Source organism: Mchenga conophoros, linkage group LG14 (genome assembly GCF_057382185.1).
Source record: "Mchenga conophoros isolate Kocher_MC1m ecotype Shallow Benthic linkage group LG14, M_conophoros_male_GT1.1, whole genome shotgun sequence".
In the NCBI taxonomy this organism is placed as follows: domain Eukaryota; kingdom Metazoa; phylum Chordata; class Actinopteri; order Cichliformes; family Cichlidae; genus Mchenga; species Mchenga conophoros.
In genome coordinates, this window is record NC_140539.1 from 29,667,027 (window position 1) to 29,684,749 (window position 17,723).

The 17,723-nt window shown below is 44.7% G+C and overlaps 1 protein-coding gene across 1 annotated transcript; it reads right to left on the minus strand.

Annotated features, from left to right (window-relative positions):
• Nucleotides 1–6,769: 6,769 nt before the first annotated feature.
• Nucleotides 6,770–11,242, minus strand: LOC146560033 (dehydrogenase/reductase SDR family member 11-like). Its single transcript, XM_085243861.1, has 7 exons — nt 11,082–11,242; nt 9,351–9,560; nt 9,024–9,118; nt 8,207–8,336; nt 7,997–8,089; nt 7,848–7,913; nt 6,770–7,731 (listed from the first exon to the last, which is right to left on the minus strand). The coding sequence occupies exons 1-7, from the start codon at nt 11,211–11,213 to the stop codon at nt 7,690–7,692; spliced, it is 768 nt and encodes a 255-aa protein (XP_085099987.1). The 5' UTR covers nt 11,214–11,242; the 3' UTR covers nt 6,770–7,689.
• Nucleotides 11,243–17,723: the final 6,481 nt, after the last annotated feature.

Consider the following 17,723-nt stretch of genomic DNA (forward strand, 5'->3'; position numbering starts at 1 on the left):
GCTGCGTTAAAGTCATGTTCACACTGTAGGAGAAAAAAGTTTTCTGTAGTGATAAAATGCAACATGTAACAAATGTAACAAAAATATTAAATTAAATTAAACTATTTCTGTCTGTTTCGGCTCTTCCTGCACATATTTGCATAGGTAAATGCCACTTTGAAATCCACAGAACAGTTCGTAGCTGTTGCTTCACTTTCATTTGCAATGTACACTAGTCTCTATTTATTTATTTTTGTCATGGTTTCCCTTGGCCCAGTATATTTCTCTCTTAAAAATCAGACACCGACGTGGCACTTAGAGCATGCTGAGATTAAATCTATACATCTACAGAGATGCAGCGTAACAACAGTTTAAGTTTAATATTTAAGAGACAAAAAAGACCTCTAAAGTCATTATTTTGTTTCTTTTTAAATCAAATTTGTTAACCTGGATGGTTCCTACTAATAACTGTCCAGCATTCTAAGAAGGGTTTTCCTGTCACAGAAGGTTCAAGAGCAGAGAAGCAAACAGATTAAAAAAAGACTGAAACCAAACTCTTTATTCCACAGATGAAATATTTCCAAGCACAATGAACAGACGCAAACACACCAGAGTCCTGAGATAAGATAAGATAAGATAAGATAAGATAAGATAACCTTTATTAGTCCCACACGTGGGAAATTTGTTTTGTCACAGCAGGAAGTGGACAGTGCAAAAGTTATGAGGCAAAAATTAGAATACAATAAGAATAAATACAGTACACAACTGTACAGAATAGAATAAAATACTATATACAGTAGAATAAAATAAAATGAATATACAATAAGATAAAAATAGAATACAAATACAAATTCTATATACAACTGAGTAAAAATACAACGATGACAGAAAGGATTATTGCACTTAGTATTATTGCATATGTATGGATGTGTGTGCTTGATCAGTTAAAGTCTTTATTATGGAGTCTGACAGCAGTGGGGAGGAAAGACCTGCGAAATCTCTCCGTCCCACACCGTGGGTGCCGCAGTCTCCCACTGAAGGAGCTGCTCAGTGCTGTCACAGTCTGCTGCATGGGGTGGGAGACGTTGTCCAACAGGGATGACAGCTTAGCCGCCGTTCTCCTGTCACTCACCACCTCCACTGGGTCCAGAGGGCATCCTAGAACAGAGCTGGCCCTTCGGATCACCCTGTTCAGTCTCTTCCTGTCCCCAGCAGAGATGCTGCCGCCCCAGCAGACCACACCATAAAAGATAGCAGAAGCCACAACAGAGTCATAAGGTCTTCAGGAGTGGGCCCTCCCACTCCTGAGTGAGGCCTGCGCTTGAGCAGGTCATGTTGATGATAAGTAATAAATGGGTATAAAATCCTATTGGTCGGTTCCTTCTTGGAAAACATTCCATTTCCAACATTTCTTGGAAAAGCACTCAGAAGTCACAGTATTTATTGTATTTGTTTTTAAAGCAGTGTAGTATAAAAGGTTGATTCTTAGTTCAAACATTTTCCCTTGATTTTTTTCCTTCTGGCTGCAATGAATTTTTAAAACAATCTTATTATTTTTTAGGTCTTAATATATGATCCTAAAAAAGCAGAGCATTCCGTGTGTCACGGCCCGAGGCCTCTCATCAGAAGGGTGAAAGGTACCCTTCCAACGTGTTTAAAACAGGGCACCTACTTTTATTTGTAGACCTTATATGAACTCTGGGCTATGTTGTGGGATTGTCTTTATTATGTAGTTTAGATTAAGATGGTTTAAAGTTACTTGCTATGTGGTTTACAAACGTTATGGGTTCTTTATGGGCATTTGAGTATTCAACTACTTTTGTTTGTATTTAGAAGTGATGGGCCATTGGACTCTAACTGCCAGTTACCTCTATCTGAATTCTGTACATCATTAATACACGTTCAATTCCTTTTCTCGTAATTTTTTTTTATAACTAACGTATTAGTAATTAGACTCTGCAACCATGTTCTACCGTTTTGTGCTAGTCCTGGTCGTTTTTCTCAGTTTATTTCTACTTTTTTCACCCGTGTCTGGGGACCCAGAGCAGAGATCCTTTGTTTACAGTAAGGATCAGCTGTTAGCGCTGAGTCCTGCAGCGGTACTGCCGGCGGACAGACCCGATATTCCCAGCGAGCTGAGGAGGAAAAGACGGGGGTGTCGTGCTGGGAAGGAGCGCCGTCGCCCGAGAAGGAGACGTTATCGACCATCTCTTCCTTCTGTAATTATTGGAAACGTAAGATCTTTGCCCAATAAGATGGATGAGCTCATGTCGCTAACCTGGTCACAGAGGGAGTACCGGCAATGTAGCATCATGATGCTAACGGAGTCGTGGCTAACATCGCTAACTCCGGACACAAGCGTGACACTACCGGGATTCCAGCTGCTGCGAGCGGACAGGACCAGAGACAGCGGTAAGAGGAAAGGAGGGGGACTGGCAGTTTTTGTGAACGACAGATGGTGTAACCCTGGGCACATCACTGTAAAAGAGCAACTCTGCAGCAGAGACATTGAGCTGTTAGCCGTTAGCATGCGTCCGTACTACCCGCCCCGGGAGTTCTCGCATGTTATCGCGATAACAGCGTATGTCCCCCCCTCGGCCAACGCGGATGCAGCCTGTGACTCTCTCCACTCTGTGGTCAGCAGACTGCAAACACAATCACCGAGAGCCCTTCTCATAATATCAGGGGACTTCAATCATGCCTCTTTGGACTCCACACTGCCCACCTTCACCCAGTATGTGACCTGCCCAACCAGAGTCAATAAAACACTGGACTTACTGTATGCCAATGCAGAAGAGGCATACAGTTCATCACCTCTCCCTCCCCTGGGCAGATCTGATCACAACCTGGTGCACCTTGTCCCTGTGTATGAGCCCTTAGTGCGCAGGGAGCCACCAGCCACCCGCACAGTACAGAGATGGTCAGAGGAGAGCGAGGAGGCTCTTAAGGATTGTTTTGAGTCGACTGTGTGGGAGGTGATTTGTGATGACCACGGTGAGGACATCGACAGCCTTACTACATGCATTACTGACTATATAAACTTCTGTGTGGATAACACTGTACCTACCAGGACTGTACGGTGTTTCTCCAACAACAAACCTTGGATTACCCCAGAAATTAAAACCGTCCTCAAGCAGAAGAGGAGGGCCTTCAAATCCAGAGACAAAGAGGAGTTGAAAAGGGTGCAGAGAGAGCTGAGGGGACTGATAAGGAATGGGAAGGAGAGCTACAGGCAGAAGATGGAGAACCAGCTTCAGCAAAACAATGTTGGTGAAGTCTGGAGAGGCCTCAGAACCATCTCGGGCCACAAACAGCAGAACTCTCTGCCTGGGAATGATGTGACGTGGGCAAATGAACTGAATCATTTCTTCAACAGATTTGATTCAGCCATGAGGCAGTCTGCAACATCGGCTGCAGACTCACCCACCCCCACTGCTGCTGTTCCACCTCAGACACTTCACACCTCCTCTATTCACCCTGCTCACTCCCCCCCACCCCCAACAACAGCATCCAATACACACTCAACACAAGGCTCCAGCCTGTCTCTCTCAACCACCCAGGTTAGGAGGGAACTGAGGAGGATTAATGGCAAGAAGGCAGCGGGTCCAGATGGCATCAGCTCGAGGGTCGTCAGGTCCTGTGCGGACCAACTGTGTGGGGTGATGGAGCACCTCTTCAACCTGAGCCTGAGGTTGGGAAGAGTCCCACAGCTCTGGAAAACCTCCTGTGTTGTACCAGTGCCAAAGACTTCACGCCCCAAGGACCTCAACAGCTACAGGCCGGTGGCTCTGACATCCCACCTGATGAAGACCCTGGAGCGGTTGGTCCTGGCTCAGCTTCGGCGCCTAATAAGCTCATCACTGGACCCACTTCAGTTTGCCTACCAGCCTGGCATTGGAGCGGATGATGCCGTCATTCACCTCCTACATCGTTCCCTCGCTCACCTGGAGACCGCTGGAAGCACTGTGAGAATCATGTTCTTTGATTTCTCCAGTGCCTTCAACACCATTCTTCCCTCGGTTCTAAAGGACAAGCTGGTAAACTCTGGAGTGGACCATCACCTCACTACCTGGATCCTGGACTACCTCACCGACCGACCACAGTATGTGAGGACTCAGGGCTGTGTGTCGGACAGGGTCGTCTGCAGTACGGGGGCCCCACAGGGAACGGTTCTGGCTCCGTTCCTCTTCACCATCTACACTGCAGACTTCTCCCACAATTCCACCCAGTGCTTCCTGCAGAAGTTCTCTGATGACTCTGCAATAGTCGGCCTCATCACTGATGGGGACGACAAGGAGTACAGAGGTCTGACCCAAGACTTTGTGGACTGGTGCCAGCTGAACTACCTCCAGATCAACGCCAGTAAAACCAAGGAGCTGGTGGTAGACTTCCGCAGGCACAAGCATTCTCCACTGCAACCACTGAACATCCAAGGTATGGACATTGAGGCTGTGGACAGCTACAGGTACCTTGGTGTTCATCTGAACAATAGACTGGACTGGACTCATAACTCAGACGCCCTCTACAGGAAAGGGCAGAGCAGGCTGTACCTGCTGCGGAGACTCAGGTCGTTTGGAGTGGAGGGCCCACTCCTGAAGAAATTCTATGACTCTGTTGTGGCTTCTGCTATCTTTTATGGCGTGGTCTGCTGGGGCGGCAGCATCTCTGCTGGGGACAGGAAGAGACTGAACAGGGTGATCCGAAGGGCCAGCTCTGTTCTAGGATGCCCTCTGGACCCAGTGGAGGTGGTGAGTGACAGGAGAACGGCGGCTAAGCTGTCATCCCTGTTGGACAACATCTCCCACCCCATGCAGCAGACTGTGACAGCACTGAGCAGCTCCTTCAGTGGGAGACTGCGGCACCCATGGTGTGGGACGGAGAGATTTCGCAGGTCTTTCCTCCCCACTGCTGTCAGACTCCATAATAAAGACTTTAACTGATCAAGCACACACATCCATACATATGCAATAATACTAAGTGCAATAATCCTTTCTGTCATCGTTGTATTTTTACTCAGTTGTATATAGTATTTGTATTTGTATTCTATTTTTATCTTATTGTATATTTATTTTATTTTATTCTACTGTATATAGTATTTTATTTTATTCTATTCTGTACAGTTGTGTACTGTATTTATTCTTATTGTATTCTAATTTTTGCCTCATAACTTTTGCACTGTCCACTTCCTGCTGTGACAAAACAAATTTCCCACGTGTGGGACTAATAAAGGTTATCTTAACTTATCTTATTATTTAAATGATCGTTACTTATTGAACTTATGTTATTTCATCAGGGTTGTGTTTACTGCCAGATTCTTCATGTGGTCAATACTGGTTTATAAGGCATTTCTATTGCTTGGGACACCAATCTATTCTGACTTTAAGAAGAAAAGGTTTCTTCATATATAAACTGGACATGTCAGATATCAGTTATTCAGATTACTTTAGCTGACTTTAGCTGACAAAGATATAATTGATCTGCTCTTTGACACTGAAGATTAAGATTCGTACTTTCCTTTTTATTTTTTTGTAAAACAACACAGTCAGTCATGCCCATGCATACCATTTATCATGGTACTGCTAAATTAGCAGAACAGCAAAGATATTCTCTATAACACTGTTGAGACTGTGCATGTATGGGTGCAGCAACCTGAGGGAGCTGGGCTAAATCTGTCTAACCTGAATGGACAGGATTTGCTGTCTCATGCTCCCAACAGTGACAAATACACAAGCAAAAAGCAAAACTAGAGAAAAATCATCCAGGAGGGATCAGAAGAGAGCAATGGCCTCTGGTAAAACTGTTTGCAAAACCATTTCATTTACAGGGGTTGTCTTGTTGTTGCCATCTCTTCAGGGCACCATGGTTACTGTCATGTGCACAAAAGCGGATTAAATGGATTCACAACAGATTATGCTTCCTAGATGGGGTCAGTGATATGTTAAAGAAATCGCTCATTAAGGTCTAGTAGCTCACAAATGTCAGCAGAGTGTGACAGAGTATAAAAACAAATATAAAATCGAATTAATATTTAAACCACGCTGTAAAAAAGAATTACGTAGAAAAACAGAAAATGTCCTGGTAATTTTCTGTTTTGACTTCGCTGCACTCAAATGAAGTCCAGAGTCACCAGATTTCAATCCAACGGGATGTGGGAACTTAAAAGATTCACATTACGGATGTGCATCTAAAAAATCTGCAGCAACTGTGTGACCAAAATCTTAGTAGGAGTGTTTCCAGCACCTTGTTGACTCTGCCATTTAGAGTTTAAGCCGATCTGAAGGCAAAAGGGGTCCAACTTTGTAATAGCAAGCTGTATCTAATAAAGTGGCTGGTGATTGTTTTTCAGGCAACACTTTAACAAAATTTATATTTTATTACAGCAGTTAATTATGTTGATCATTTTCATGAACGAGTGTTGATGGCTTTATCTTCTCTCGTTTCATAAAGGATGCCATGGATCAAATGCCAAAGGAGGAACGCCCCTTTGAATTCAAACAGCTCTTACTGTGGCCGCCACATAGACATTTCTGTCACTTCACTCAGTTTGTGTGTTCTGGGAAATTCAATATGTTTAAATAACATAACATAACATTAACATTCTCAGGACTTTTTACATTTACTTTCACATGTATTAGTAGTATGTTATTCATTAACGGTATCCAAATATTTCAGCTATTTTTCAGCCCTTTCTGTGCCATACAATGTATAAATTTAATTTCCTTTAAATAATACATAATAATTATGTAGATACATAATTTTCTAATAAAAAAAATAACAGAGTGCAACAAAGTTTCCTTGAACACCATTTTATTAGATAAGTTAGTGAAATTATTCAGAACAAACATCATAAAGTTATATAAGGACCAGATCATAAACTGTCCCCTGTGTTTCAGTCATTACTCACATTACCTGTGAGATGCTACTCTGTAAGATTCCCTGAAGTACACTATCATATAATTAGCAAGAACAACATGACCTTAAGCTATAGCCCCACACACTGACACAAATCCCTAACTTACGTGGATACGCATTTCTTTTAGCGTTTAATTCTAAACGCTGAAAACCAGCTCTAACACTGTTTAAAAAAAGACTGCCACTGTGATTACACTGTAGAAACAGGTAGAGTGGGTAGAAATGGAACCTCCAACCTCATCACTGCATTTGTTAGATGTTTAAGATGAGGCTCTGGCTGCTGGGCAGGGGTTAGCATATACTCAGCTTTAATATCTCTCTGGGCTTTTAACTAGCCTTGTGTTTGCATGGTGTGTGTGCAGATATTTGCAAAGAGCTAATGTTGAGTTAGTTGTATAATGCAGTTGCTTCCATCATGGATGCAGTTTGTGCTTTTACCATTGTGCTCTTGTCAATTCATGCAAAACAAGAAATACAAGTAATGTCCTTATTTTTACTCCTCAGAAGTTGATTCCCATTTTACAATTTTCCTGCTGCTTACACACGAACTAAAATCAGCTGGTTATAGAGCAACAGCAAGACATGATTAACAGTTTTTTCTTTCTATTTGGCCATCCTCCAGATGATTGGAAGAACCTTTAAAAGGCCAGTAGTGCTATAATTGTTACAACTGTGTTGTATTACTGAAAAATGTACCGTAATCTGATTACAGCAGCATGTTACACCCAATGCTGGTCGTCAGTTTCATAAAGGAGAAGAATTGGTCTTATTAATTCAGGAGCGTCTCGTGGTGCAACTCTAAGACTTCTGCTCTGTTGCTAACATCTGAACCTCTCCAATCTGAAAGAAAAGTTATGTTAATGTTACCTTTTTATAACACCACATAATACAAGAAAACAAAAAAAGTTAAATAAGTCACAATTAAAAGAAAATGAAAACAACAGTAAATCACAAACCAGAACATGAGGAGGGGCACCGAGCACGTATATAACAGCGTTGACAACGTCTTTTGCTTCCAAAGGCTGCAAGAGAAATGAAAATATTATTTTTTTTAATCCGAGTAATCATCTAAATAGTACATGAACTGCCGAAATAATAATCTTACCTTATATGCAGAGAAAGCTCTGGCTTTTATATCTGGATTGTTGCTATAGAGCCGCAAAGGAAATTCAGTCTTCACTAAGCTGGGAGAAATGCTCTGCAAAAGAGTAGATACTGAAAAGAACTTCAGGAAGCATTGTGCATGTGTGTCATAGAAGCTTATATTGGTGGTAAAGGCAGCCTTGGAGCTGGTTACAATGTTTTAAAGCCTTACTGTGGCTCGGATATGGGTGTTTTCTGCACGGAGCTCCTGCCTTAAGCCCTCAGTCAGAGCGGTTACAGCAAACTTGGTGGCGGTGTAGAAATGTGCATCAGCAAGGGGAATCACATGATGTCCACATACACTAAAACAGCAGGCAATTTGTTAGCTTTTACACAGATGGGCATTAAACAACATGTATTGATCTTTAAGTTATTCCTTTAAAGCCATGTCTGATTGATTCAAGAAAATCTGTGGCCCACCACAGAGCTGTATCAGGTCTGTAACAATCATTTTGTTTTGATGATTTGATAATGATAATTCCTGAGCTGTGCACCTTTTCCAGCGCAGACATTTTTTCTGTGTGTTCCATGTGGGCCAAGAGGTTTTTGGATTCTCTTGGCTGTTTACTGTTCTGTTGTTGGTCCTTCAGGGTTTCATTTTCTAGCCATAATTCCTGTTTGGTTTTCTGTGATTTTATCATCAGCTTAGATTTTGCTTTCTTTCATATTTCTCAGGTATAGTTATCATTTAATAAATCAACAGATTAACTAAATCACTTTTTTCTGATTTAGCTCAGCTCTTATCCCTGACACTTTTTCTTATGGACTGTGTGCTGGCTAAGAATAAATGAGGCATCTTTGGTTCCTGCCCTCTGCCTCTCTGCATCCTGCATTTGGATGCATCTCTTCAAGATTCTAAAACCGTAACAGTAAGTTTTTCTATCATTGTTAATGTAGCAGGAATGTTGTATTATAACTATGTGTAGATGAAACCAACAGTGTATGCGACATGCGGGCTCGTCATTGTACATCAGCAAATAAAAATGCACCTGTTTATGTTTATGATGTGCCCATCGTCAACATGTCTCTCTTTCATTGACTGATATGCTTCACGTGCGCAGATACTCAACCCAAAAACGTTCACCTGCAAGAGACCGAGAAGAAGAAAAAAAACTTTACATTTAATCATTTCTTCTTGTGCACAAGTGTAAATTAACCCACAGTGTTAATTCTTACTCAGGTGCAACATTAAAAGCACTGATAGGTTACATTTATTATTTTAATGTATTGTTCTGCTGGGACACCCTTGATGTTACTTTGAAAGAAATCACAAACATCGCTGCAGACCAATCCAGGAGATAACACTGAGCTCTTACATCCATCATGTTCTTCCAGCCGCTGGTTTTGCCACTTAGCAGCGGCTCTGGGTGAGCCAAGCCGGCGTTGTTGATGCACACGTCCACGCCTCTGTGCTGCTCTTTGATCGCTGCAAACATGGACAGAATCTCCTCTTCGTTGGTCAAATCACACTTGAAAGGCACCAGAACACCAGAGTGGCCGGCACTCTGACACTCTGCTGCCAGTTTCTGAAACCAAGCAGGAAACAAAAACAGACTTCAGAATCCCATGTGTGTTTAATGTATGTAAAAATCGTTCACAATTTAGATTTATATAAACTTAGTGTAAATAAGTAGATTTAAGTTTTCACTTTGCATATCACCTCTAAGTTTACAGATTGAAGTCAACTGAAGAATCATTAACCAAAGTCTTAAAGGGAAAAAAAAGCTGCACAAATGCCGTTTTAACATAAAGCTGCCGTCATATTCTGTCTGAAAAGATGACAAACTTCAGGATTCCCTTTGTGTGTTTGCTCTGTGTTTCAATCTACCATTTAAACATTTACAGTGAGGAACATAAGTATTTGAAAACTCTGCGATTTTGCAAGTTCTCCCACTTAGAAATCATGGAGTGGTCTGATATTCACATTGTAGGTGCATTCCCTCCGTGAGATACAGCATTTAAAACACAATTCAGGAAATCACATTGTATGATTTTCAAAGAAGCAAGAATTCTGGCTCTCAAAGACCTGTTACTATGCCTTTAAAAAGTCCACGTCTACTCCACTTATTAATCTAAATTAGTAGTACCTGTCTGAGCTTTTTAAAGACACCTGTCCACCCTACAGCCAGTCAGACTCCAACTGCCTCCATGGGCAAGACCACAGAGCTGTCAAAAGAAATCAGAGATAAAATTGTGGACCTCCACAAGGCAGGAAAGGGCTACGGGGCAATTGCCAAGCAGCAATTGTTAGAAAACGGAAGAGGCTAAAGACGACTGTCTCCCTTGGACTGGGCCTCCATACAAGATCTCACTTCATGGGGTATCACTGATGATAAGAAAGGTGAGGAATCAGCCCTCAACTACACAGGAGGAGCTGGTTAATGTAATGAAGAGAGCTGGGACCACAGTTTTAGAGGTCACTGTCAGTAGAACACGTGGTCTCAAATCATGCATTGCACGGAAGGTTACCCTGCTCAAGTCATCACATGTCCAGGCCCGTCTGAAGTTTGACAGTGACGATCTGGATGATCCAGAGGTGGTGTGGGAGAAAGTCATGTGGTCAGATGAGACCAAAATAGAACTTTTTGGTCTAAACTTCACTTGCAGAGGAAAAAGAAGGATGAGTTGCATCCCAAGAACACCATCCCTACTGTGAAGATTTGGGGGTGGAAACATCATGCTTTTCTGCTAAGGGGACAGGATGAATGAGGTCACCATTCAGAATTCTTGCTGATTTCCAAGTGTTCAAATACTTACGTGCAGCAGTGCAATACAAATAAATTTTTGCTTGAGGCTCTTTGTGAACAGCTCACAAAGAGTATACTATACAGCAGGCACATGATTATGCAGTGATGCCTGCCAAAGACATTTCCATTTCTGTGGTTTTGAGGTGTGACACAAACTGTGAATTGCACAATCAACACATAGGTTTATGAGAAAAATACATCTAACTCTGCTGAAAAATGATCCTCATAGCATTAGATATCAACCAATACTTCGTGACAGAGTCACTTTACATTAAATTACTCCCCGCAGAAACTGCAAACCTGTATTTTTCCGACGTCCCTGGCGCAGCCCACCACTTTCATTCCGAGCCGTGCCAGCTCTACAGCTATAGCCGCCCCAATCCCGACCGAGGCTCCGGTCACCAAAGCCACTCTGCCCCGCCAGCGCTCCATCACAGCCCGGACGCCGGTGTTCAGACACGCACGAAAGAACAAGGAAAGAATCACAAGTATAAAGAGCGTGAGTGACGAGTGTCCTGTGATATAAAGCATTTATATAAACATCTCAAACATAACTGACACCGAGGCTGCAGCACATTGGCACAGCAGAATTCCTCCTCCTCCTGAGTGTACCTGTCACACAGTGGAAAATTGTGTTTTTTATATTTTGTTTTGGATCAGACTGTGTTGGTACAGGGTGTCGATTTTATTTGCATGATTTTATTGTAATAGTGATATTGCATGTTTGTTTATTGATATTCCTATTGCATGATTTTATCTCTATATTTATAGTGTGTGTTTAGTGTTGATTGAACAATATGTTTTTTTATTATTCCACTGTGGATTAAGCGGACAATTTTAGACACCTGTGAGGTGGGGGCGTTCCCCGAGGTGGCCTATCAGCCACCAAACTGACTTAAGGGAGATGGTAAGCGCAGAGACAAAAAAAGAGAGAGACACACGAAAAGTGGAGAGCTGGAAAACAAAACGTGTGCAAGCCAGCATATGAACAGAAGGACCTCCGGCCTGACTGTGGGGCGCCACGAGACATTCGGCGATCGGCCAGCATAACCCGGCGATCCAGTCCCGACGGACAGAATAGCGACCGTGGGAGGCGACGCGTGAAATCCACAGTAGGGCAGGGGTACGCCTCTGCCTGCATCTGTGAGTATCGCTTTCCCACTGTTGGGCGCTAGGAGTAGCTTTGCCGGGGAAGGGTAACAGCGGCTGCGCTGACAACGTTGCTGGCCCGTGTCTGTTGTTTCAGGGCGGAGCTACGAGGGAGGCCGTGCGAGGAGGTGGAGAGTAGCTGGACTGCACGATTGCGCACAGTCAGGTGGAGATAGGAGCCTCCTCCCTGGTCTTCTGCTGTCGAGAGTCCACATCCCGGAAGAGGAGTTCCTCTCCTGTCTCTCTCAGCTCAGGAGAATTTGCCCGTGTGTTGCTGGACGGGATTATTAGACACAGGCTCTCAGGTTACACTAGTGCAACAGCAGGTAATGGATCTCCATTTCCCTGAAGTGAATAAAACTGACACACCCCTGTTGTTCGCCTTAAAGGCAGCCAATGGACTTGAGATACCATACTCAGGCTATGCGGTTATGGATTTTGAGGTAGAAGGGGTGGAGATACCAGAAAAAGGGGTTGTGGTTGTGAGAAATGACTGTTCCACGCACCCTTTAATTATTGGTATGAATGTTATTAGTGCATGCTGGAATGATGTTTTTGCCAAGGGCAAGTCTGCTTTTCATCCTCAAAAGCTGAAGTCCCGCAGAGCATGGAAAGAGGCGTTTGCCGTCTGTCAACAGACTGCTACCACCAAGACTGATGGCTTTCTAGGCTATGTTCGACCTGCTAGCCGCAGAGGAGTCACGGTGCCCCCGAACTGTGAAATGGTGGTCTGGGGCCAGACGTGTAAAGGTAAGGGTGGGACAGAACGCTTGGCACTAGTGGAAGCCTTACCTGATGCTGGACCCTGGGGGGTAGCTCGAACCCTGTCAGTAGTCAAAGGAGGGAGGCTCCCGATCCGGGTCTGTAACCCTAATCCATACGAAGTGACTATAGGACGCTACCAGAAAATGGGCCAGTTGTATCAGGTGGAGGAGTCGGACGTGGAGATGGACAGTGATCTTAGCCTGACAATGGGATCCGATGGTGTGATCGAGGTGGGCGTAGTTGAAGCAGCTGGGCCCGAAGAGCCTGCGATCCCTGAAGAGGAGGTGAGTCAACTGCTTAACGGCATAGACTTGACCCCCCAGCAGAAGGTCGAGCTCCAGACCCTGCTGCAGAGGTGGCGAAAGGTGTTTGCTGTAAATGAGGAGGATTACGGAAGAACTGATTTGGTCCAACACCAGATCCACACAGGTGATACACCACCCATTAAACAAAAATATCGTCCTTTACCACCACTGATGTACAAAGAGATTAAGATACTTCTAGCAGATATGCTGAAAAAAGGTGTCATTCGGGAGAGTAGCAGTCCCTGGGCAGCCCCCATTGTGTTGGTGAGGAAAAAGGATGGCAGTTGGCGATTTTGTGTAGACTACAGAAAATTAAACGCAGTAACTCATAAAGATGCGTTCCCGCTCCCCCGAATTGAAGAGACTTTAACATGTCTGACCAGAGCTGAGTGGTTTTCCACACTGGATCTTGCCAGTGGATACTGGCAAGTGGAAATGGATCCTAAGGATCGGGAGAAAACTGCATTTACCACTCCTCTGGGTTTGTTTGAGTTTGATCGCATGCCTTTTGGACTCTGTAATGCCCCTGCCACCTTCCAGCGCCTGATGCAGCGGTGTCTAAGTAGCCACCTTTCTGAATCGGTTTTGGTATATCTGGATGATATAATAATCTACTCACCTGACTTCTCTACTCATTTACAGCAATTGGAGAATGTCCTGCAGAAGCTGTGGCAACATGGTCTGAAGCTGAGGCTGGACAAATGTAAGCTGTTCCACCGTCAGGTGAAGTTCCTGGGGCATCTTGTCGACCGACAAGGGGTAAGACCGGACCCTGAGAAAATCCAAGCTGTCCAGAACTGGCCTGTTCCCTCTACCACCCGGCAGGTCAGAGCCTTCCTTGGCCTGGCAGGTTATTACAGGCGATTTGTCCCAGGGTTTGCTAGGTTGGCTCGACCTTTAAATGCTCTGCTCGTGGGAACTTCTAGCAGGTCAAGCATGCAGATCCAGTGGTCTGCTGAATGTCAGGAAGCCTTTGACAGCTTGAAATGTGCTCTGACCGAGCCCCCTATTCTGGCTTATGCAGATTTCCTGGAGCCCTTTGCACTTTATACTGATGCCAGCAATCAAGGCTTAGGTGCTGTGTTAGCTCAGGTGCAAGATGGCAAGGAACGGGTGATTGCATATGCCAGCAGGAGCTTACACCCCACCGAACGAAATGACAAAAACTATAGCTCCTTCAAACTGGAACTTTTAGCTCTAAAATGGGCCATTACTGAGAAGTTCAAGGATTACTTGACAGGTGCCAAGTTTGTCGTGTATACCGACAACAATCCTGTGGCCCACTTACAGAATGCTAGACTTGGGGCAACAGAGCAACGCTGGGTGGCACAGCTGGCATCCTTTGACTTCGAGGTTAAGTACAGGGCTGGAAAAGAGAATGCTAATGCTGATGCTCTCTCTAGATTTCCCACAGACTGTCACACAGCTTACATAAACATCACGAGTGCTCCACGTCGGGAGCCACAGGGGCTGGTGCCACAGATGAATGACTGGAAGGAGGCTCAAGAAAAGGACATGGATCTGCGCATCCTGAGGGAGCATGTGGAACAGGGAATCCCGCCTGATGCACCAACGAGGAGATCCCTGCCTAGCCCTGTACAGAAGTTATTACGGCAATGGAGAAGGCTGCAGGTTTGCGAGGGTACGCTGTGCAGAGAGGTAAGGGACCCTAACACTAACGAAATGTACCTTCAGATCCTATGTCCTGCAGAGAGACACAAGGAGGTGTGGGAGAAGTATCACGAGGCAGCGGCGCATGCGGGAGCGGAAAAGACACTGTCCAGGATACGTCGCTTCTTTTATTGGCCCAGCATGGAAGAGGAGGTGCGCGAATTCCAGCTAGGGTGCGCTGCGTGTGGCCTACGAGATAGAAATAGGCCTAGAGCCCCCTTGCATCCCGTTATTGTGTCCTATCCCCTTGAGGTTGTGGCCCTGGACTTTCTTACATTGGGGAGGCCCACAGACAGGTACCAGAATATTCTGGTTATGACTGATCTTTTCACACGGTACGCCTGGGCAGTTCCTACCAAAGACCAGACTGCTCAGACTGCGGTGCATGCTCTTTGGGCTCACGTGATTCAGACCTTCGGTTGCCCGACCAGGCTACACTCAGATAGAGGTGGTAGTTTTGAGTCTGCCCTGATGTACCAGCTGTGTAAGTGCTATGGCATTACAAAAAGCAAGACCACCCCATACCATCCGGCTGGAAATGGTGGGGTTGAGAGGATGAACCAGACGTTGCTGCACATGCTTCGGTCCTTAGAGTCAGAGAGACAACAGAGGTGGCCAGAATACCTCCCAGAGCTCTTACAAGCATACAATAATACTGTCCATAGTGCCACAGGGTATGCGCCGTCGTACCTGATGTTTGGGCGGCATTTGAGGCAGCCAGTGGATTTGAACCTAGGTGTTGAGCGGGATTCCCCATGCCACAACCTGGGAGGGTGGGTTAAGGACCATCACCAGAAACTATCTTTTGCCTATGAGATGGCTAGGAAGAAGATGAGGGCAGCAGCCACCCAAAACAAGAGGGCTTATGACCGAAGTGCGCGGGCCCTGCCGTTGGTGCCAGGTGAGAGAGTTTGGATAAGGGACAGGAATAGGCAGGGACAAGGCAAGTTGCACCCAGGTTGGAGCTCAGAGCCGTATGTGGTAGTGGAAGAAGTTGGCAATACCGGTGTAGTATATAGGGTGCGTCCGGAGAAAGGGGGGGGGGAGAAGGTCCTCCATCGGAATGCACTGAAGTTGTGCGTTACCCCTGCAGCAGACTACCACTCAGAGGGGCAAGAAGTCAGCCTTGAGGGAGAGGTGCTAGTTGAGCCTCCATTTTATGGTTTTGTGCCCAGCGCTCCAGCCCAGCAGCCGGGAGAGTTGTCAGAGGTACGGCGCTCGATGAGGCCTAATTTTGGTCAGCCACCCGCCCGTTACAGGTCGCTTGATTAGGGTGACAGGGACTGTCACAGGTAAAATGTGGGGGGATGTCACACAGTGGAAAATTGTGTTTTTTATATTTTGTTTTGGATCAGACTGTGTTGGTACAGGGTGTCGATTTTATTTGCATGATTTTATTGTAATAGTGATATTGCATGTTTGTTTATTGATATTCCTATTGCATGATTTTATCTCTATATTTATAGTGTGTGTTTAGTGTTGATTGAACAATATGTTTTTTTATTATTCCACTGTGGATTAAGCGGACAATTTTAGACACCTGTGAGGTGGGGGCGTTCCCCGAGGTGGCCTATCAGCCACCAAACTGACTTAAGGGAGATGGTAAGCGCAGAGACAAAAAAAGAGAGAGACACACGAAAAGTGGAGAGCTGGAAAACAAAACGTGTGCAAGCCAGCATATGAACAGAAGGACCTCCGGCCTGACTGTGGGGCGCCACGAGACATTCGGCGATCGGCCAGCATAACCCGGCGATCCAGTCCCGACGGACAGAATAGCGACCGTGGGAGGCGACGCGTGAAATCCACAGTAGGGCAGGGGTACGCCTCTGCCTGCATCTGTGAGTATCGCTTTCCCACTGTTGGGCGCTAGGAGTAGCTTTGCCGGGGAAGGGTAACAGCGGCTGCGCTGACAACGTTGCTGGCCCGTGTCTGTTGTTTCAGGGCGGAGCTACGAGGGAGGCCGTGCGAGGAGGTGGAGAGTAGCTGGACTGCACGATTGCGCACAGTCAGGTGGAGATAGGAGCCTCCTCCCTGGTCTTCTGCTGTCGAGAGTCCACATCCCGGAAGAGGAGTTCCTCTCCTGTCTCTCTCAGCTCAGGAGAATTTGCCCGTGTGTTGCTGGACTGGGAGAATTAGGACCCTGGGGGGAGTTTTTAGTATAGGGAAAAACATTCATTTAGCTTTGTATTTTTAGCGTTTAATCATTCCTGCCGGCAGGGTTTTTAGCGGGTTGTAAACACTATTTTTTATTGTATACGGGGATTTTAGCTTGTATTTGGGGTTCAGATTGTGTTTTATCCTGAAAATAAATGGTGTGTTTGAAGCCAGCTAAGTTTCTGTGCTCTGAGCGCTGACCCACTCACTCCCCTTTCTGCTTGTATAGGCGTGGTGGTGAAGACTTAGTTCCACCAGTTTAGCGGCTACATACCCTGGTGCCACGCTACGCCCCACGCTCTAAAACAGGTTTGTGTGCTGCATTAAAATCAGGTGCAAACATAGGAAAACAGATCAATCAGCTCTGTTGTTGTAATTAAATACTTCAAGGGAATTCAGATTGCACAAACTGATCAAAAGCAAGTAAAACTCCGACTTAAATTTAAGAGTCACATCTAGTATTAGTATTTATTTCAGTACTGGCTATACATTCCTTTGCACCATCTAATGTGCTTCTAAACGGACACAGGAAAAGTTGAGTTTATATAACGATAAATACATGGATAGATTTATGCAAATATTTTTAGGATTGGTTTGTTCACTTATTTGCAGGTATTAGTAATGTGGAATGGACATTATAGAAATATATATGAGCTATTTTACCACTGATTTATGTATTTTTTATCTTAAATATATTACTATGTTAAGCAATTCTTTTTGAATACTGAAATATATAATTTGAGATATTTTCATACTTAAGGTTTAATGTTTTACACCATAAAGTTTTTCTAACAAATATCCGTGAAGTGCAATTAGATAGGGAAGTACAACAAAGTTCCCCCCAAAATAATTACTTGATTATTTCATACCTTAGTATATAATGTCTATAACAACTTCA

What these genes read in the sequence shown, in the direction of transcription:
- LOC146560033 (XM_085243861.1), bottom strand. Translation starts at nt 11,213, where the DNA reads ATGGAGCGCTGGCGGGGCAGAGTGGCTTTGGTGACCGGAGCCTCGGTC. An exon ending in GCTGGAAGAACATGATGGAT is followed by an intron (nt 9,119 to 9,350) that starts GTAAGAGCTCAG and finishes GGTCTCTTGCAG; the next exon opens with GTGAACGTTTTTGGGTTGAG. An exon ending in GTGCCCCTCCTCATGTTCTG is followed by an intron (nt 7,732 to 7,847) that starts GTTTGTGATTTA and finishes CTTTTCTTTCAG; the next exon opens with ATTGGAGAGGTTCAGATGTT.